The following is a 22,399-nucleotide window of genomic DNA, read 5'->3' on the forward strand; positions in this document are numbered from 1 at the left end:
AACACCAGAGCCCCAGAGGCTGCAAGAGGCAGGAAGGAGCCTCTGGTGGGAGCTTAGCCCTTTCAACACCTTGTTTTCAGACTCTGGCCTCAAGAATTGTGAGAAAATAAATTTCTGTTGTTTTAAGCTAGCAAAATTCTGGTAATTTGTTCTGGCAGGCCTAGGAAACTAACAAAAACACTAAAGCCTGAAATACATGAGGACCAGGAAAGGGAGACCCTGTGAGGACGCAGGGAGAAGCTGCCGTCTCCAGGCCAAGGAGAGAAGCCTCAGGAGGAACCAGCCCTGCCCACACCTAGATCCGGACTCCCAGCCTCCAGAACTGTGAGGAGATATATGTCTCCTGTCCGAGCCAAAAATCAAAATAAAAAAATAAAGATCAAAATATCTCCTTAACACAGAAAGCTTATAAAAACAAGAGTTAAAATATGAATATCCCAATAGAAAAAAAGACAAAGGAGACAAAGGACTGACATTTAAATTAGACAATTATTTTTCACATAGGATACTAACAAAGACTAAAAAGAACCAGAACATAGGAAACCAGCTCTCTCCTCTGCAAAGCACCTGAAAACACTGAATAAAGAATGCAGACAATCCATGTGCTCTGCAGGCCAACAGGGCGAAGCTACCACCTGTGGGACTGTGACTGACCATGGCCATGTGACAACCCTCCCAGGTGGAGGCAGAGGAAACCTGAAGTGAAGCCACTGGTTGGTGACCAATTCCAGGTAAGGGTTTCCTACGGAGCAGAGCAGCTCCCTCGCTGCTATTGAAAGTCACAAGGGTTTGTCCAAAAAAAAGCGGAGGGGGGCGAGTCGGGGGTATACAGCTGCTCTGATAGTTTTGAAACCTCAACACAAAATAGGTCTCTGTTGGGACTTCCCTGGTGGTCCAGTGGCTAGAACTCCGCGCTCCCGATGCAGGGGGCCCAGGTTCGATCCCTGGTCAGAGAACTACATTCCACATGCTGCAACTAAGAGTTCCCATGCTGCAACTAAAGATCCCAAGTGCCACAACTAGAGATCCCACATGCTGCAAGGAAGATCCCACACGCAACAACAACAAAGACCCGGCACACCCAAATAAATAAATTAAAAAAAATAAAAATAGGTCTCTGTCTACACTTGGACAGTGTAACTCAGCAAAACTGGAGAGTTAGGAAATGTGAGGAGAAGGGGAAAAATAAAAGCAATCCAAAGGTCTCTTAGGAGGTGGGGTTTCAGGAGGAGGCAATGAAAGTAACTGAAATCCCACAGACTACTTCCTGATAACAAAGGGGGTCAAGGAGGCATCTGGCCAACACCATATTCATCAAGATGGTCCAACAGCATCACCAACAGGAGACAAGTGGGCTGACAGGCCTCCCAATGGGACACAGAGTATACAACAATGCTTATGTTTAGAGTCAATCTGTTCAAGGGGAAAATGTTCAATCTAATCAGGAGGAGGAAAGCAGTCAGCTATATCTACCATATGGGTCATTTTATAAAACAACAGGCCTAGATTTTACAAAAAGTTTAATGACATGAAAGAACTCCAAGTCATGGCAACCAAATACAAGTGTAATCCCTGATTAAAGCCTGGATCAAAAACAACAAAAGTAAAGGACATTTGGAGACAAGTGGATAAATTTGAATATGAACTGTATATTAATTTAAATCACAATATCAAAGTTAGATAAGAGAATTGTGATTATGTAGGAAAAAGTCCTTATTCACAGGAGGTAAATGCAGATGTATTAGGGTGAAATGTCATAATATCTGCAACTTACTTTAAAAAATAAATTTATTTTATTTATTTAGTTTTGGCTGTGTTGGGTCCTTGTTGCTGTGCGTGGGCTTTCCACAGCCGTGGCAAGCGGGGCCCACTTCCTGCTGCGGCGCCCAGGCTTCTCACCGTGGTGCCCTCTCCCGTTGTGGAGCACGCGCTCCAGGCGCGCGGGCTTCAGCCGTTGTGGCACATGGGCTCTAGGGCGCAGGCTCAGCAGCTGTGGCACACAGGCCCAGTTGCTCCGCGGCATGTGGGATCTTCCCGGACCAGGGCTCGAACCCATGTCCCCTGCATTGGCAGGAGGACTCCCAACCACTGTGCCACTAGGGAAGCCCTGCAACTTACTTTTAAATGACTCAGTAAAAAAGTACTTATGGAGGGACAAAGAAAACACAAAGATGGCAAAAAAAATGTTCACAACTGGCTAATCTGGACAAGGGTATACAGATGTTCAGTGCACCATTCTTTTAATTTTTCTATAGGTGAGGGAAAGGTAAGCAGTAGCAGGAAAGGACAGGAAAGGTATTTCTCATCAGTTTGTATCTGGGGAAAACAGAATCCAAAGAAAACCAAAAGCTTAAGTTTTATTAATATCCATTGAGTCCAGTAATGATTTTCTAATGTCAAATTTCTGAAAAACCAAAAAGTTTGGAATATACCTGACTAGGATCACTTGCAGGTAACTTAAAATAATTTTCTGAAGATTCCTGTCCTTCTAGGCCTTCATACATCATTCCGGGAATTGCCAGTTGCTCAAAATAAGCCTCCAAATGATCATCATAAAACTCTTCATCATCGATATCATCATCTAATTGGTAAAATGGAGGAGAAAATAGGACAGGCTTTAAAGTAGTGACTGAACTGTAAATAATATATAATCAAAAAGGTTGATAAAACACATGGGTCAATAGTCTACATGATTTTGCCTTAACATTTGACATGAAAAAAACCATTGTAATTTCAGTCTATAAGTCATCATGAGCATTCTAATATAAACTAATATTTAACCTTCATTGAGAAGACAGCACAGAAGTCCTGGCATACATCAAAAGTTAGAATATAGTAAGTGTGGCAATGGAAAAGGGCAGATTATTCAGAAAGTACTGTGGCAAGTGAGTCAAAAAAGAAAAGATAAGCCTGCCATAGAAGTAAAACCAAATTCCAGGTGAATTAATAATTAATTGTAAAATGAAACCTCAAACAGTATCTGATCTTGAAAATGAAGAAACAAAGAAAGATATAACAAAGCTGAATACTCACAGATATGATAAAAATTTTTTCCACCTCCACTAAAACCAAAAAGTTGCAAATAGACAAATAAAACAATAATGGCAGTGCTTTTCATTGTTCTAACACCCAGCCGGGCAAGGGAGGACAAAATTAGAACACTCAATCACTTATAACGGTATTGTAAGCCTTTTCAAGAGGATAATTTTCCAATCATCTCTGAGAATCTAGCCTACTAAAACAAGGATCTGCATAAATTCAGGTCAACAATTCCTCATCAACAATTCCATAATCTAAAAATACCTAAAAACTAGCAGCAAAACCTGCCCTGATTTTATAGCTTCTATCTATCCCACTTGGCTCACCAGCCTGGCCTTCAAAGCCATGTATAATTTGGTCTCTGCCTATTTTCTGGGTTTATTCCCCAATTCATAGTCCTACAGGTGCTATAAACCTGCCACACAAAAGCACTGGCTATTCTCCAAACATGGTCTATATGCCCCACCTTAGTGTCTTTGCTGAAGCTGTTCCTGCTTTTTGAATGTACTTCTCTTCTGGTATCTACATTAGGGCCTATCACGGGCCTCCTTTTCAAGAAGGAAGAATTGTATCCTCTTTCAATAAAGCCTCACAGATACCTTCCTCAGTCAGAATTAACTTGTCACCCTCCTATGACTCCCACACAACTTGTACCGTTGAGATACACTTCTCACAATCGGAGGTCAACTATGCATCTCTCTTGCCACATGCAGTTCTTTCAGAGAGCAGGGGCTAAATAGTTCACTGTCCCCTAATTTCTTAACACAGTGCTTTATACTTTATACCTTAATGATACTCAACTGAGGGATAAGCATAATCCTATCAGGATTGCTATAGAGAAATAAGTCTCAAATCCCATCACTTAACACAAGTGGCTACTTGAGTGCTCGTAAGTAAGAGGTAAAGGAGAAGGCAGAGAAACAAAAAGGTGCATAATAACTACGGCAACAAAGCAGCAGAGATACGTGGAGTGGCAAGGTCAGGACAAGGAAAACACCAGTTGAGCTTTGTGATGCTACCAGAAGAATCTTCCAAGCTGGCAAGTGACATCAGTTTCTCATTTTCTAGGAAACTAGTATGGCTTAAGTCATTGTTTGGATTCCTCTCTTCAAAATGTTTTCCAGCATCAGGAACAACAACCTATAAGAAATAAAACTGCAATGAGAGCAGCACACTCACTACTGTGAAGACCACAGCACAGGCTGCAGAAAGGCCCATCAATGTGCTCAAGGTCTGTGGTTCACAGTTCAGGCAATGAAGGGCTAGCTGTTTTACACATATTAATAACTTTCTTCCTGCCCCCATGTCACCCCCCTCCCTTGACCCACCCAATGAGACATCCTTAAAGTTCAAGGTTTCACACTGTGTGCACACACTCAAAGGACCTGGTAATATAGTTCGTGTACTAACACACAAATGAACTGGGGCAGCTCAAGGCCTGGACAGGAGGTGCAGGTAACAGCAAAGCTGGACTCTGCAGCCCACCCTGGGCAGTGGACGTCCCTGCTCCAACTAGGGACCACAAGGCACATGGCAGTTTGCTAGGACACTTCAAGGCCCAGAATAAAATGTGAAGTTCCTCAAGTGTCAATCTTATTTCACCATCATATTAAATATATATCAAATAATACCATCTCAAGAATTAGACTGCAAAATGCGCACTAACATTTTGGGAAAAAACACGGGCTCTCAACCCATTTACACACTTGTAGAGCACAGTGCTGAGTTATGCACTCAGTTTGGACAATCGCTGCCATGGCTGCCAGGACAGCTCATGCTAAACCCAAGGCCAATGCAGTGGTGGCCCCACTGGTCTAGGTTATCTAGTGTATTTATTTTCCCCCTGCTCTTACTTCTTCACCTTTTGTATCAAGTATCTCATGTGTCTATACTTGTCTTCCTGCTTTCTAGTTTTATGGTCCTTCTCTTTGTTATCAATGATTTCTAATACTTTTAGGAAGTTAATTCTTCAACCATCCTAGGGAAATAAAATTACGTATCACAGAAAAAGTTATGATCTCTCTCTTAGAAACCATTTTTCTCAGTGTTCAAGAAATCAAGCCTTCTGACTGAATTTCAAGTTGACTACACCTGAAGTTCCTCTAAAAAGCATCACTCACATATGTAAGTTACTAGTGGTTACATAGAGGAAGCAAGTGTACAGAGCAGGGGTCAATAAACGTTCTCTGCAAAGGGCCAGACAGTAAACATTTCAGGGTCTGCTAGCCATGCAGTTTCTGTCACAACTTCTCAACTCAGCTGTTGTGGCACAAAAGCAGCCATAAACAATAAAGAAACAAATGGACACGGCTACTTTCCAATAAAACTTCACAAAAACAGGCAGCAGGTTGGATGTGGGCAATGAGCTAGAGTGTGCCAACCCCTGGCACACGGAAACAACTCTTACTTTAGACCTCTTTTAATCATTTTACAAAATAATGTTAAAAATTCTTACGAAAGTAGAATAAAATAAAAATTGCATTTCCTTTTTTTAAGTTTAAAAGTATCAATACTTGGTTCATACTTTATAAACAACTCTCATGAGACGGTTTATGTTGAACACAAACTGCTTATCTGCTCAGTGCCTGTCCTCTGAGGAGCCCTTCTCTTTTCACTTCATGTGGTCCGGGGGGTGGGGTGTGGGTGGTTTCAGTCACATCCCTCTATCTATGCACATATATGCACTGATGCACACGCATGCACACACACACAGAAGTGGACGTAGGGTCCAGCCTCATAAATCAGAGTTTTATCCCAACCCATCCGTTGGCACAGTGATTTACAGAGGGGAGGATGGACCCAAGTGAGCGCATTAGAATTGTGCTTTTTTTTTTTTTCATGTTCTTGTTTTTTTGATCACAACACTTGGGTTGCCTACAAATGAATTCAGCTTCCCTATCATTCAACAGATTATCAAGTGCCAGCTATGTGCTGGACACTCAGGATGCAACACACGAAACAAAGAGAAACCCTCACTCCACGGAACCAACATTCCAGAGGAGTCGCGTGGAGTGAAGCAGAGCAGAGGTGCAGACAGCCCTGGAGACACAGGAAGCCCCAGACCAGCCCTACTGTCAGCTTCCCGGTTACTCATAGCAGTAAGGTGGATTTCTCCTATTTACAAATAGAAGACTTCTAGGTAATATTAATACTACTTCATTCATATTTGTGAAGTAGGTACTTTCACTCTCCTAATACTAGAAATTGGTAACATATAAAAGATTACCTTGTTCTCCTTATTCATCCAGGATCGTGAACAAAAATCAATAGGCGAGTCTGTTAAAGTAAACAAAAACAAAAACTAAGACCAAATTAGTAATATTTTATCAACTAAATACCCAATAACACTCAAAAATAGCAAATTAATGAACTATACATTTTTTCCCTTTTAATAGAATAGAGCACTTTTAAATGATGGTATAGGAGCCCATCACTGGTCAGTTAAATTAAAAACCTGTTAGGGTGGGGAAGCTTAAAAAATTATACATATGCCAAAAACACCTGAATAGGAATCTGACAAGGCTTTAAAGCTAACTTCTGCTTTACAGAGGATGTGGGGAAGAGAGAAGAAAAATGACACCATGAGTGATCAAACAGACAATGCCAAACAGCAGGACAGCTCCAGAATGACAGACCTAAGAGACACCACGACAGATGGAGCAAAATACAATGGAACCCTCCTTGGACCCCAATCCAAGCAAACCAACCAAGATAATTAGTAAACTGAATATGGGCCAGAGTACTATATGATAATAACAGAATTGTTGGTTAACAGTATTAACATCACTATGGTTATGTAGGAAAATGCCCGTATTTTTACGGGCAAATGCCCATATTTGCAAGCTAAAATATGTAGGAATAAAATGATGTCTGGAATTTTTTAATATCAGGAAAAAAGGTAATAGAAAAACAGAAGAGATAGCAAGTGTGACAAATCTTATACTAACTGAAACTGTGAGAGAGGTATATGGGGAAGTTTTTTTTTAACTGATATAAAACTTACATACCATAAAATCACCCTTTTAAAGTATACAATTCAGTGGGTTTTAGTATATTTACAAAGCTGTTCAACCATTATCACTAATTCCACAATATTTTCATCATACCAGAAAGAAATCCTGTACCCATAAACAGTTACTCCCCATTCTCCCTGCCCCCCAGGCCCTAGCACCACTAATCTACTTTGTCTCAGTGGACTTGCCTGTTCTGTACCTACAGATTCACCTTCAGATAAATGGATAAACGGATTCACCTTCAGATAAATGTGGCTTTCTGAGTCTGTCTTCTTTCACTCAGCATGCTTTCAAGGGTCATCCTATTACAACAGGTATCAGTACTTCACTCCTTTTTATGGCTGAACAACACTCCACTGTATGGACATACTGCATTTTATTTATCCATATATCAGCTGATGGCGATCTGAGTTGTCTCCACTTTCTGGCTACTCTGACTAATGCTGCTATGAACATTCATGTACACAAGTTTTAGTGTTGACACACGTTTTCATTTCTCTTAGGTGTATGCCTAGGACTTGCTGAGTCATAGGGTAATGCTACGTTTAATGTTTTGAGGAACCGTCAAACTATCTTCCACAGCAGCAGCACCATTTTACATCCCGACGAGCAATGGATGAGCGTCACAGTTTCCAACCAATACTTGCTATTTCCCATCTCCTTGATTCTAGTAATTCCAGTGGGTGTGAATTGATCTCTCCTGGTTTTGAATTTCCCTGATGATTACAGCTGTTGGGCATCTTCTCATGTGTCTATTGGCCATCTGTACAACTTCTTTATAGAAATGTCTACTGAACAGCCTCTGCCATTTACAGTACTGGGTTATTTGTCTTTTTATTGAGCTATAACACTTCTGTACATATTCTGGATGCTGCTCCCTGATCATATACATATGATTTGCAAACATATTCTCCCATCTTTGGGTTGTCTTTTCACTGTCTCAAAAGTGTCTTTTGAAGCACAGAAGTTTTCAATTTTGAATAAGCCCAATTTGTCTTACTTTCTTTCATTTCTTGTGTGAGGAGTTAATCTAGTCTACTTTCATACATATACATTTTTCATCAAGAGAAATACAAACATCCCGTAAAAATTTTAACTTAGGAACAAAAATGACTGCTGACAAGAATACAAAGTAATTGGTAGGGGAAATATGACAGGGGTATTAGAAACAGCCTCCTTGTCTTGAACATGAAGTGTGCTGTGACCATCAGACAGCATGGTTTCCACAGGAAAGGAGATTTCAGCTTAATCAGTATGGATAATTAAGAGATTGATTAAGAGATCCTTTCCTATAAAAGTATTATAAACATGGTATTAATAGGTAAGTGCCAAACCAAAGCATTTTCAGTTTATAGTATCATAGTTTAAGATAAACACTGGTCCAAAGACCAAAAAATAAGAAAGGAGATTAAAACTGTACGATATCACTTATATGTGGAATCTAAAAAATACAACAAACTAATGAATATAACAAAAAAGAAGCAGACTCACAGACAAAGAGAAAAAAACTAGTGGTTACCGGTGGGGAGAGAGGAAGGGGAGGGGCATTACAGGAGTAGGGGATTAAGAGGAACAAACTATTAGGTATAAAATAAGCTACAAAAATATATTGTACAACATGGGGAATATAGCCAATATTTATAATATTTTATAATAAATGGAGTATAACCTTTAAAAATTGTGAATCACCATACTACACACCTGTAACTTCTGTAATTTTGTACATCAACTATACTTCAATTATAAAAAGATTTTTAAAAAGGAAATTAAAATATATACAATAAGGAATGATTTCTAATAGTTTAGTACCTCGCTCCTGCTCCAGTGGTGAAATCCCATCAGAAGGATCTTGGCTCTGAAAAGGTTTTGCAGCTCTAACATGCTCCTCTTCCGTTCTTCCTCTATCACTTTGAAAAGCTGACTCTTTGAGGACAGCACCTGACAAATGTCGACCTTCTGTCTGATTCTTTTTCTTAGAGATAGAACTTTTAAATTAGGAAACAGAATAATAATGAAATATTAGTTATCTTAGGTGTATCTATAAAATATCCTTTAATCAGTTATTTCTTAAAAAGAAAAAATGGATAGAGTGAAAAGAAACATTTCTGGGACCAGCCAGGCGTCCTGCGAACAATACCATCATTTTGGGTCCAGTGATGTACATCTACCGAAGTCAAATATATTGCTACTCTGCCTCTCAAGTGATAAGAGGCAGAGTTTTCTTCTTTCCCAAGTAAGTATCTGTGAATCTACCACATCTAGAGAAAACCTCGGCTTTTCAAAAAACAAGACAGACTTAAAGGATACTACTGTATATTTGCCAAATAGCTACTGCTCGGAACTACAAACGCTTTGAAGCTGTACTTTAGCCCCTGCCACTGTTCTATCATCATCTTCCATTTGCCTCTGTTGTTTCTATGGATGGAAAGGTTCTTCCTTAAAGGCAACTTTCCACCCAACCTACTGCAAAAGCTCTTGAGTCTGTCCCCGCTCACCACAGCCATTTCACCAGCAGATGGAACTTCAGGAAAAAGCTGCTAAATGCAACAAATTCATCATGTGACAAACCCAGGGCCAGACTTCAATCTGGCCAGGATGAATTAAATGAAAATGGCTCTTACACAGACTCCAAGTCCTAACCCTCTGCCCCTGAGGCAAACTCTAACTTTCCTCCCAGTTTCTCCACCTCTTTATTGCGGCTGTAATACACAGAGAGTCAATCACTTAATCCAAAGGTGCATATGCAGGCAGGTATAGGAAAGCTTCACCCCAATCAAACAGAAGTAAGTAAAACAGAGGGCAGAGGGGACTTCCCTGGTGGCGCAGTGGTTAAGAATCCGCCTGCCAATGCAGGGGACACAGGTTCAAGCCCAGGCCCAGGAAGATGCCACATGCCGCACAATAACTAAGCCCGTGTGCCACAACTACTGAGCCTGTGCTCTAGAGTGCGTGAGCCACAACTACTGAATCCATGTGCCACAACTACTGAGCCTGTGCTATAGCACCTGCGAGCCACAACTACTGAGCCCGTGCGCCTACAGCCCATGCTCCGCAATAAGAAAAGCCACTGCAATGAGAAGCCCGCGCACCGCAATGAAGAGTAGCCCCTGCTCGCCACAACTAGAGGAAGCCCGCGCAAAGCAACTGAAGACCCAACGCATCCAAAAATAAAATAAATAAATTAATTTTTTTAAAAAAACAAGAAACAAAGGCCAGGGGCGGGTGGAAAGGCTATAAATGGATACAAAGTCACGTGGTAGAGGAAACAGAAAAAGAGGTGTGGTGGGGTGGTACACAGCAAAGGAAACGACAGGATGAAAAGGCAGCCTACTGAATGGGAGAAGATATCTGTCAGTCATATACCTAATAAGGGACTAACTTCCAAAATATACAAAGAACTCATACAACTCAATAGCAAAAACACAAATAACCTGATTAAAAAATGGGCTAAACACCTGAATAGACATTTTTCCAAAGACATGGAGCTGGCCAACAGGTACATGAAAAGATGCTCAACACTGCTAATCACCAGGGAAATGCAAATCAAAACCACAATGACGGACTACCCTGGTGGCACAATGGTTAAAAATCTGCCTGCCAATGCAGGGGACACGAGTTCGAGCCCTGGTCTGGGAAGATCCCACATGCTGCGGAGCAACTAAGCCTGTGAGCCACAACTACTGAGCCTGCACTCTAGAGCCCGTGCTCTGCAACAAGAGAAGTCACCAAAATAAGAAGCCCGCGCGCCACAACGAAGAGTAGCCCCCGCTCGCCTCAACTAGAGAAGAAGCCCGTGCACAGCAAAGAAGACCCGACGCAGCCGATAGATAAATAATTAAAAATAAATAAATAAATAAAACCACAATGAGTATCACCTCACACCTGTCAGAATGGCTATCATCAAAAAGACAACAAACAGCAAGTGTTGATGAGGATGTGGAGAAAAGGGAACCCTCCTACACTGTTGTGGGAATGTAAATTGGTGCAGCCGCTATAGAAAACAGCAAGAAGGTTCCTCAAAAAATTAAAAATAGAACTACTATATGATACAGCAATTCCACTCCTGGGTATTTATCCAAAAATGAAAACACTAACTGGAAAAGATACATGCACCTCTATGTTCACTGGAGCACTATTTACAATTGCCAAGATATGGAAGCAACCTAAGTGCCCATCAACAGATGAACAAGGAAAATGTAGTGTGTGTGTGTGTGTGTGTGTGTGTACACACACACAATGGAATAGCACTTGGCCATAAAAAAAATGAAATCTTGTCATTCACAACAGATGAATCTAGAGGGTATTAAGCTTAGTGAAGTAAGTCAGAGAAAGATAGATACTGTACGATCTTGTTTATAAGTGGAATCTAAAAACACACAAACAAAAAAACCAAGCTCATAGATACAGAGAGCAAACTGGTGGTTCCCAGAGGCAGAGGTGGAGGGAGAAATGGGTAAAGGGGGAAAAAAGGTATAAACTTCCAGTTATAAAATAAGTCCTGAAGGATGTAATGTACAGCATGGTGACTGTAGTTAATACTGTATTGTACATTTCAAAGTTGCTAAGAGAGTAGATCTTAAAAGCTCTCCTCACAAGAAAAAAAATTTTTTTGTAACTCCGTAAGGTGACATGTTAACGAGACATATGGTGGTGACATTTCCCAAATGTATACCAACATCAAATTAAGCTGTACACCTAAAACTAATATAATGTTACATGTCAATTATATCGCAAATAAATAAATAAAATGAGAATATGAGGAAACAAAAAGACAATAAAGGTCTCTATGTAACATATTTTTAAGAAAAGGGGTGGTGGTAGGGGAAGCAAGATGGTAAAATGAAATAAAGAAGTCAGGACATTTAGTTAATTTTCATATCTTAAACCTCCCCCTGCCACTCCCCACCCCTCGAAAGACATGTAGTGTGACCATTAAAACTTTAGGACAACAGAGACAGTTGAGGGCACTCTAAATTAACCACCACCATCACTCCCCCTCAAAACTCGACTTCCTCAAACCTACAGCTATCATTGTTTTTACTGGCCCATCAACATTTTTCAAATTAAATCTTAAGCAAAAGTCTTTCAGGCAACCACCCCAGACAGCCCTCCACTTCTGCTCCCCAACCCACCCACGTACATCAGCAGTGCCAACACGACCCTGTGCACCCAGGAAGAAGGCTCTTCTCCAGATTAAGGCCTAAGAAACGCCTGTGCAGAGTGGAGTGGCCAAGAACACCACACTGAACACCTGGCACTTACCAAAGACCCCAGCCTGCCCGCCAGGCTGTGTGCTCCCCACCTCTGATCTCTGTTCCTCCACTCCTCTCCTCTCCTCTCCTCTCCCCTCCTCTCCTCCACCTACCGGCCCCTTGAGAACCCACCTTCCCAAGTGGTCATCATGCTTACAGTCTTGCTTCCCAGCAGTCTATTCTTCACTGGTAGCCAGAGGGGGCTAATCATATCAGAGTTGAGATGGAACCCTTGGTGGGTTTCCCACCTCACCCGGAGTCAGAAGCTTTGCCCACCCCATGCTCCTTCCTGCTCATGGACACACCAGGGATGCTCTCACTCAGTGCCCTCCCGCTGCTGCACCCTCCTCCTCCTGAGGCCAACTGGGCTGACTATCTCCTTCAAGTCTCTGCTCTGAACTCACACCTCCTCAAGGAGACTCACAATGACAACACCTTTCATCCCTCCTAACTTCCCTCCTTATCATGTTCTGTTTTTTCCTATCACTTTTTCTCTTCTAATATACTGTAAAACTGGTGTATTTTGGTGTCTTTTTGTGTAATGTCTGTTTTGTCCACTGCTATTTCCCAAGCCCTTGGAGAGGTAGCTGGCACACAGCAGGCACTCAGTCAAAAACACATGTTGACTGAAATTGAAACTGTGATTAACAATCTTCTAACAAACAAAAGCCCAGGACCAGATGGCTCCACAGGCGAATTCTATCAAACTTTTAGAGAAAAGCTAACACCTATGCTTCCCAAACTCTTCCAAAATACAGCAAAGGGAGGAACACTCCCAAACTCATTATACGAGGCCACCATCACCCTGATACCAAAACCAGATGAAGATCTCACAAAAAAGAAAACTAGAGGCCAATATCGCTGATGAACATAGATGCAAAAGTCCTGAACAAAATACTAGCAAACAGAATCCAACAGCACATTAAAAGGATCATACACCATGATCAAGTGGGGTTTATCCCAGGAATGCAAGGATTCTTCAATATATGCAAGTCAATCAATGTGATACACCATATTAACAAATTGAAGGATAAAAACCATATGATGATCTCAACAGATCAGGAAAGAGCTTTTGACAAAATTCAATACCCATTTATGATAAAAACTTTCCAGAAATTAGGCATAGAGGGAACCTACCTCAACATAATAAGGGTCATATATGACAAACCCACAGCCAACATCATTCTCAATGGTGAAAAACTAAAACCATTTCCTCTAAGATCAGGAACAAGACAAGGTTGCCACTCTCACCACTGTAATTCAACATAGTTTTGGAAGTTTTAGCCACAGCAATCAGAGAAGAAAAAGAAAAACAAGGAATACAAACTGGAAAAGAAGAAGTAAAACTGTCACTGCAGATGACGTAATACTATACACAAAGAACCCTACAGATGCTACCAGAAAACTACTGATCAATTAATTTGGTAGAGTAGCAGGATGCAAAATTAATGCACAGAAATCTCCTGCATTCTTACACACTAATGATGAAAAATCTGAAAGTGAAATTAAGGAAACACTCCCATTTACCATTGCAACAAAAAGAATAAAACACCTAGGAATAAACCTACCTAAGGAGACAAAAGACCTGTATGCAGAAAACTAAAAGACACTGATGAAAGAAATTAAAGATGATACAAACAGATGGAGAGTTATACTATGCCCTTGGATTGGAAGAATCAACATTGTGAAAATGACTATACTACCCAAAACAATCTACAGATTCAATGCAATCCCTATCAAACCACCAATGGCATTTTTCACAGAACTAGAACAAAAAATTGCACAATTTGCATGGAAACACAAAGACCCCGAATAGCCAAAACAATCTTGAGAAAGAAAAACAGAACTGGAGGAATCAGGCTCCCGGACTTCAGACTATACTACAAAGCTACAGTAATCAAGACAGTATGGTACTGGCACAAAAAAAGAAATAAAGATCAATGGAACAGGACAGAAAGCCCAGAGATAAACCCACGCACCTATGGTCACCTTATCTTTGATAAAGGAGGCAAGAATAGACAATGGAGAAAAGACAGCCCCCTCAATAAGTGGTGCTGGGAAAACTGGACAGCTACATGTAAAAGAATGAAATTAGAACACTCCCTAACACCATACACAAAAATAAACTCCAAATGGATTAAAGACCTAAAGCAAAGGAGACCATAAGCAAGACAAAAAGACAGCCCTCAGAATGGGAGAAAATATTGGCAAATGAAGCAACTGACAAAAGGTTAATCTCCAAAATTTACATGCAGCTCAATATCAAAAAAAACCAACAACCCAATCCAAAAATGGACAGAAGACCTAAACAGACATTTCTCCAATGAAGATATACAGATTGCCAACAAACACATGAAAGGATGCTCAACATCACTAATCATTAGACAAATGCAAATCAAAACTACAATGAGGTATTACCTCACACCAGTCAAAATGGCCATCATCAAAAAATCTACAAACAATAAATGCTGGAGAGGGTGTGAACCCTCTTGCACTGTTGGTGGGAATGTAAATTGATACAGCCATTATGAAGAACAGTATGGAGGTTCCTTAAAAAACTAAAAATAAAACTACCATATGACCCAGAAATCCCATTACTGGGCATATACCCTGAGAAAACCATAATTCAAAAAGAGTCATGTACCACAACGTTCACTGCAGCTCTATCTACAATAGCCAGGACATGGAAGCAACCTAAGTGTCCATCGACAGACGAATGGATAAAGAAGATGTGGCACATATACACAATGGAATATTACTCAGCCATAAAAAGAAACAAAACTGAGTTACTTGTAGTGAGGTGGATGGACCTAGAGTCTGTCATACAGAGTGAAGTAAGTCAGAAAGAGAAAAACAAATACCGTATGCTAACACATATATACAGAATCTAAAAAAAAAAAAAATGGTTCTAATGAACCTAGGGGCAGGACAGGAATAAAGACACAGATGTAGAGACTGGACTTGAGGACATGGGGAGAGGGAAGGGTAAGCTGGGACGAAGTGAGAGAGTAGCACTGACATATATACACTACCAAATGTAAAATAGATAGCTAGTAGGAAGCAGCTGCATGGCTCAAGGAGATCAGCTTGGTACTTCACGACCACCTAGAAGGGTGGGATAAGAGGGTGGGAGGGAGATGCATGAGGGAGGGGATATGGGGATATACATATGCATATAGCTGATTCATTTTGTTATACAGCAGAAACTAACACAACACTGTAAAGCAATTATACTCCAATAAAGATGTTAAAAATAAATAAAACGAAATCAAAAAACACACGTTGAGAAAATGAATACACAGAGTTAACAACTTTAACATACAGAAAGTGCTTATATCTAAACGTCATCAAGAGGTAATTCACAACAAAAATATAAGTAATGAATAAACATTAAATTATGTTCGATCCCATAAATCCTCGATTATGAATTCAAACAGAATACTTTAAGACTGCCTGTAATACCGCCATCGAGACATAACCACCATTTACATTTTGGTGTAAAGCCTTCCAGACTTTCTTCTATTCACTTAGGCATGCGTATAAATTCTTTTACTTCTAAAATTGAGGATCAGGGGCTTCCCTGGTGGCATAGTGGTTAAGAATCTGCCTGTTAATGCAAGAGACATGGGTTTGAGCCCTGGTTGGGGAAGATCCCACATGCCGCAGAGCAACTAAGTCCGTGTGCCACAACTACTGAGGCTGTGCTTTAGAGCCCGCGAACCACAACTACTGAAGTCCGTGCACCTAGAGCCCATGCTCCGCAACAAGAGAAGCCACCACAATGAGAAGCCCATGCACCACAAAGAAGAGTAGCCCCCACTCGCTGAAACTAAAGAAAGCCCAGCAACAAGGACCCAATGAAGGAAGGAGGGAGAGAGGGAGGGAGGGAGGGAGGGAAGGAGGAAGAAAGGAAGAAAGAAAGAAAAGGAAGAAATTAATTAATTAATTAATTAAAAATTGAGGATACAAAATAACACCACCAAATGTCAGGGAGGGCTCAGAGAAGCAGGCATTCTCATGCACATCTTCTAACGGGAATGCAAACTGGTACAAACCTTCCAAAGAGCAATGTGGTAATCCGCAGTGGTGTTTAAAATTAAATATTCTTAACTCAGCTATTTTGATCCTAGGATTTTATCTGAATAAAATAACCTACTAGATGCAAAATGTATGTATAAATAAGGAAGTTCACTAAATTTATAATAGTAAAATTCCAATCATCTAAGCGCCTAACATGGTGCAGCTGTTAACATTATGATACATACCTACATTAATTGTAATGGAAAGATGACACAATCATTAATTTTTAAAAGTTATAAACAGTATGTACAGTTTAATCCTATTATTGTTAAAAAATTAATACATATGTACATGTGCATAGAAAATAGTCTAGCAGACTAAATAAAAAGATAATCAACGTCTTACTGGGATGACAGGGCTTTGTTGTCTGCCTTATAATTGCTTGTATTTTATAATTTTTTCAATGAGCATGTATTACTCTTGGAATCAGAAAAAGATTTTGAAAGACTAAAACTGTTTGCGATTAATATCATACAAAGAAAACTGTTAAAATTCTTATAAACGATCAGAGACACAATCACGTGTTCATTTTCCACAAGACTACGTGAGACTCGCTCTTAACACAGTGAAAGCAAGATGAAGTAAGAACTCACTCATCATCCGGGAAGACAAGCTGTAACCTCTCTCTTGGTTCAGCTTCACTCTGGCTACTGGGAGACGACTCTGATGGAATTGAAAACTTCCCTTCCACTAAATAAGACGCCTGGACATCAGAATTCCTACACACAAAAATTTTGTTTTAATTGTTAATAACTAAATTATACACATTTAAAATTCACCATGACATAGGACTGTATGACTGTAAAACCAACCACCAGGGGGTAAAAACAAATAGGGTCCCCAATGTTCAAAACCATCACCTTATGTGCAAAGCACTGAAAACCTGTGCAGCAGCAGAATGTGTGTATTAAACAAGAGAGTTGTGGAAATCTTAAAGCCAAAAGTTTTTAAAGAGTTAATCCAACCCCTTCATTCCAAAGGTAAAGATGGTGCTCCATACAGAATGTTTAGGTTAGGAGGACGGGAAAGTGGTTAGATATTCAGGCATAGGTAAACTTTACAAGTTACACAAGATGAGTGAACTATACACATCACATTTGGGGGTGTAGCTCAAATCACCAGCCACCAGGAGTCTGAACTAATAAAAGCCAATATACCACGGACAGAAAGACCATTGGTAAGCCAAAAGGTCACTGGCGTTCAATCCCAAACCTACCCACCCACCACTGATAAGCGACTGAACAGGAAAGAGATGGTTTTATCTTCTATGCTGATTTTATATAAATGGTCATCTGCCTCAGATAAAGCTAAAGCTCAAGCTTGGCTGAAAAATTTCACAGAAGTATCAGTATATAGTAGGCTTTAAGAATCTAAAAAAAATCATCTGTTCAAACAATTCTTACCTGTTATCAGTGCTGGATCTATTTCTAGCAAGCGTTGAAACAGCAACAGGCAAGCCAAGATTGGAAGAAAGAGTGACATTTTCCAAAATCTCACTATTACCACCAAGTAATGAATTGGTTAAAAAGCTTGGAAATGACTCATCAGTTATACCTCGAAAATCTTCCATCTCACTGCAACAATAAAAGTATTCTTATAAATCATATATTACCATAAAACTTTTTCAAACGATTAAGAGTACAAGTCCCATAAATCTTAGAAAATTGATAAAATCCTTTTTTTGGAACAGCTCTAAGAGGGGATACTATAGCTGAGAATATAAACATCAAACTATCTTCTTATAATTAACATAATAATGAAACAACAGCTTAATTTACTCTTGGATTCTGAATTTATCGAATAAAGAATCGAAGAAGGCACAACACTAATGGCATATACAGACAATTTCTGGACGTCATACAAGCTGGGCACACATTCTAACAGGGAATAGAATAAATAGAACTAGCAAAATCTAATCCCTGATTTCAAAGATTAAGGATGAGTAAATGGTTTAAAAAGTGAATCTAGGGACTTCCCTGATGGCGCAGTTGTTAAGAATCCGGCTGTCAATGCATGGAACATGAGTTCAATCCTGGTCTGGGAAGATCCCACATGCCGTGGAGCAACTAAGCCCATGTACCACAACTACTGAGCCTGCATGCCACAACTACTAAACCCCACGCACCTAGAGCCAGTGCTCCACAAGGAGACAAGCCACCACGATGAAGAGTAGCCCCCGCCTGCGCAACTAGAGAAAGCCCACACGTAGCAAAGAAGACCCAACGCAGCCAAAAATAAATAAATAAAGATAAAAATAAGGTATATTTGGCATATGGACAAGGCAAAAATGGTAAAAGTGGAGCACAAAGGCTAAGTCTGGAAAACACTGGCACAGTCTGTACTACTAATAGAGAACCTACAGTGCATGCTGGCCACTCATTCAATGGACCCTGATCTCAGAACTCAGGACACATTACTCAATTTTAAAAATATTTCAGAGTGCTTATCATGTAAGGGCTGTGTGGAATTCAGTGAAGAAAATAATTAAATCAGGAAAGACTCAAGAAATGAGAGGATATTGGCCCTATACCTTGAAGAATGAGCAGGACATTTCAGGCAAAGTATGAGATAAGAGGGCTTTTAAAGGTGACAAATAAACATAAGCAATGGTGGAAAATTAAAATTTATTGCACACCTACTACCTTAACTCACTTATCCTCATTTTACAAAAGAAGAAACAAACTCAGAGACTAAACTAGCTAAACTGACCCAAGTTTGTGCAATTAGTAAGATTCGCGCCCAGGTATGACTCCAAACTCTGCTCTAAGTGCTGAGGGTGTGGTGGCCATAGCAGGTGCTCCACCATATTCGGGCAACGGGTGAGTAAAACCACAGAGCCAGATCCTACAAGCCTTAAATGGTGTATTAGGAAGTCTGGCCTGATCCCATCAGCTGAAAGCAGAAGAAGGGAGAGGGCTTAGCGCCTGGACAGATATTCTAAGAGCTGCCACTACTGATGAGATGGACAACAATGCAGGACTGTGCTGGGGTCAGTGGCAAATCACTGACGTGTGAGTTTAGACATTATGGGCTAATTTACTCTACAAAGTAGGAAAAGCCTTAAGACCACTAGAAACCTACTAAACTTACCTGATCACAGATGAAGGATCCACACTTCTGGTAGAAGCCAAGCCCTCCCATTCCAACACCCACCTCGCCTCCTCGACACTGCTGCATCTCTCGGGGCAGTCCTCCCCATGAGCACAAGAAGCCTTCCTTGACCTCAGCCCTGCAAACCCCCCACAGCTACCGCCACCTATATCCGCACTACCTCTACCACCCAGACCTCCAATACGAGTCACTACCGGCCACCCAGGTCCACCCCTCATCCAAGCCCACTCCCAGCTGGCTTCCGTCCCACCGCCCCACCAAGGGCTTGTCAACATCACCACTGATCTCCCTGTTGCCAAACCCATAACCCCACGGTCAATTTTCAGTCCTCCTTGTCTTGGACCTAACAGAATCGAATTCATACTCCTCCCTCACAGAAGTACTTTCTTCACCTGGTTTCCAAAGCACCGCTGTCGGCTCTTCCTCCTCCTTCTCTCCTGGACCTCCACACAGCGAGGGCTCCAGGGCTGGCTCCTGGGTCTCCTCCATCTACCCAGCCTCTCTGGATGAGTGCCCTCAGTTTGAAAGTTTTAAATCCCATATGAAACTTGTATTCCAGCCTGGGTCTCTCCCCTGAACCTCAGATGTTCAACTACCTACCTGACATTTTCACTTAGGTATCTAACAAGCACCTAAAACATCAATCTTGATTCCATCTCACTGCAACCCCCTCAAGAAAAGCCTGCTCTTCAATCTTCCCCACAGAGAAAACGACAAGTCCATTCTCTAGTTGCTCAGATCAAACCATCAGTGTGCAATCCCTCAGCAAATCCCAATGGCTACACCACAACCATATAACCAGAACCTGCCATTTCTCACGACTCCTGGTTGCTACCGCCATGGTCAAGACACACCCTCTCCGACCGGGACCCTCCCTGCAAGACCCTCTATCTTCCTCCCCAGACTACCCTCCACACACTCAGGTTACCCAGTCAAACACGCCAAACACTCACTGCTTAGCTCAGAACACTCCACTGGCTTCCCATCGCACTGAGAAAGTCAGTCTTGCTGGCAACGGGGGACTGAGTAACTCTGACCTGGGACCTCCTGCTCCTCTCCTTTGCGCCTTCCACCCCAGCCACTCTGACCTTGCTGCCATCCCTGGAACCCACGGAGGCTCCTGTGCCTTCAATTCTTTCAGGTCTTTGTGTAAATGTCCACTTTCCCACCAGCGTGTACAGTCAGGCTCGGCATGCCAATCTCCTTGCCCTGCTTCCTTTTTTCTGTGGTGCTATATAGTTCACCAGTTTAACTATATTCCCCACACCACGTTAGAATTTAAGTGCCATGAGGGCAGGGACTTGACCTGTTTTACCAGTGAATCTAGAGCAGTGCCTTGCACAGAGCAGACCCTCAATAAATTTGCTGAATGAATGAAGATTTTCAAACTGGGTCAAACCCAGCAAACTTATCACCAGCTATCACGTAAGCACCATCTTCTCAGACCACAGCCCAGTGTTTTCCTCTCTTTGACATGTCTAACTATCTACATTTCCTCTTCTCGATTTCTACAAACACTTTCAAACTCTCTCACACCAGGACACAGGAGGTGGAAAACCTATCCCCACCCTTCCTTTGCACCCCTGCACCACCTTCTCACCTCCTTTTCACAGCCAAGCATCTCACCTGACAGCCTCCCCTTCCATGTTAGAGACACCCAGGATCCTGACCTCAGCTCCGTCACGCAGTGCACATCTTATACAGACAAATCTCAAACTCAAATGCCTTCAGGAACACGCACCGTCAGACAACAGGAAAATACAGACTCCACCTGAACCCATCTAAACACAGTAAAAACACTGTTGCCAATCAAAACACATCTAGTGGAGTCTATTCCTAAAGGCAAAACAGGCCTTGTCTAAAACAATCCCTGAGTCATTCTACATCTTTCTGACTCTACTACCATCCTACCCTACTGAAAAACCTCCTAACCAGTCTTCACAGTCCAATTCTTGCCACTCTACAATTAATTCTCCACATGGCAATCAAAGGGATCGTAAACCATAAGCCAAGTACCATACTCTTCCTGAAAACTTCAGTGAGCCACCTCATCTGCACACCCCAGCCTCACTCACCACATAACGGCTTTTCTGTTCCTATAATACTGAAGCCCATCCCCACCTCGGGGCCTAGAATACTATTCTAGATGTCTGTACAGCTAGCTCCTTCCTGACATTCACCTCAATTCAAAGCTCACCTTCTAAGAGAGTTGATCCCTTATCGTGAAGTCAAATGTACCCTAGAGTCCATGGTCATTTTTATTTCTGCCAGCACTGATCACTGTCTGTTTTTGTATTTGTCTGTCTTCTTCCACTAAAAAGATTTCTCCCTAAGAGCAGAAACTTTGCCTATCTTTCCATCAATCTTTAAACTCCTGCACAGGGGACTTCCCTGGTGGTCCAGTGGCTAAGACTCTGCACTCTAAATGCAGGAGGCCCGGGTTTGATCCCTGGTCAGGGAACTAGATCCCGCATGCTGCAACTATGACCCGGTGAAGCTAAATATATAAATAAATAAATATTTTTTAAAAATGAAATAGGGCTTCCCCGGTGGTGCAGTGGTTGAGAATCTGCCTGCCAATGCAGGGGACACAGGTTCGAGCCCTGGTCTGGGAAGATCCCACATGCTGCGGAACAACTAGGCCCGTAAGCCACAACTACTAAGCCGGCGTATCTGGAGCTTGTGCTCCCCAACAAGAGAGGCTGCGATAGTGAGAGGCCCGTGCACCGCGATGAAGAGTGGCCCCTGCTTGCCACAACTAGAGAAAGCCCACGCACAGAAATGAAGACCCAACACAGCAAAAACAATAAATTAATAAAAAATAAAATAAATTCCTACACAAGTCTTCCAAGTAGCCTCCCCACATCTAGTCTTGTAGTTACTAAGTTACTCATTCACTTAAAA

General features: G+C 41.4%; 1 protein-coding gene across 3 annotated transcripts in view; it reads right to left on the bottom strand.

Annotated features, from left to right (window-relative positions):
• Positions 1 to 10,107, bottom strand: part of CEP192 (centrosomal protein 192) — a 79,435-nt gene extending 69,328 nt beyond the window's left edge. For all 3 annotated transcript variants that reach the window (XM_082667576.1, XM_082667577.1, XM_082667575.1), the window contains exons 1-4: positions 8,862 to 10,107; positions 6,266 to 6,315; positions 4,059 to 4,179; positions 2,433 to 2,581 (exon numbers count right to left, since the gene is read on the bottom strand). In XM_082667576.1, coding sequence (XP_082523702.1) covers positions 2,433 to 2,581; positions 4,059 to 4,179; positions 6,266 to 6,283 — 288 coding nt within the window. In that variant the 5' untranslated portion in view covers positions 6,284 to 6,315; positions 8,862 to 10,107. The remainder of the gene's footprint in view (positions 1 to 2,432; positions 2,582 to 4,058; positions 4,180 to 6,265; positions 6,316 to 8,861) is intronic.
• Positions 10,108 to 22,399: the final 12,292 nt, after the last annotated feature.

Source organism: Grampus griseus, assembly GCF_964374135.1.
Source record: "Grampus griseus genome assembly, chromosome: 12".
Taxonomy (NCBI): Eukaryota; Metazoa; Chordata; class Mammalia; order Artiodactyla; family Delphinidae; genus Grampus; species Grampus griseus.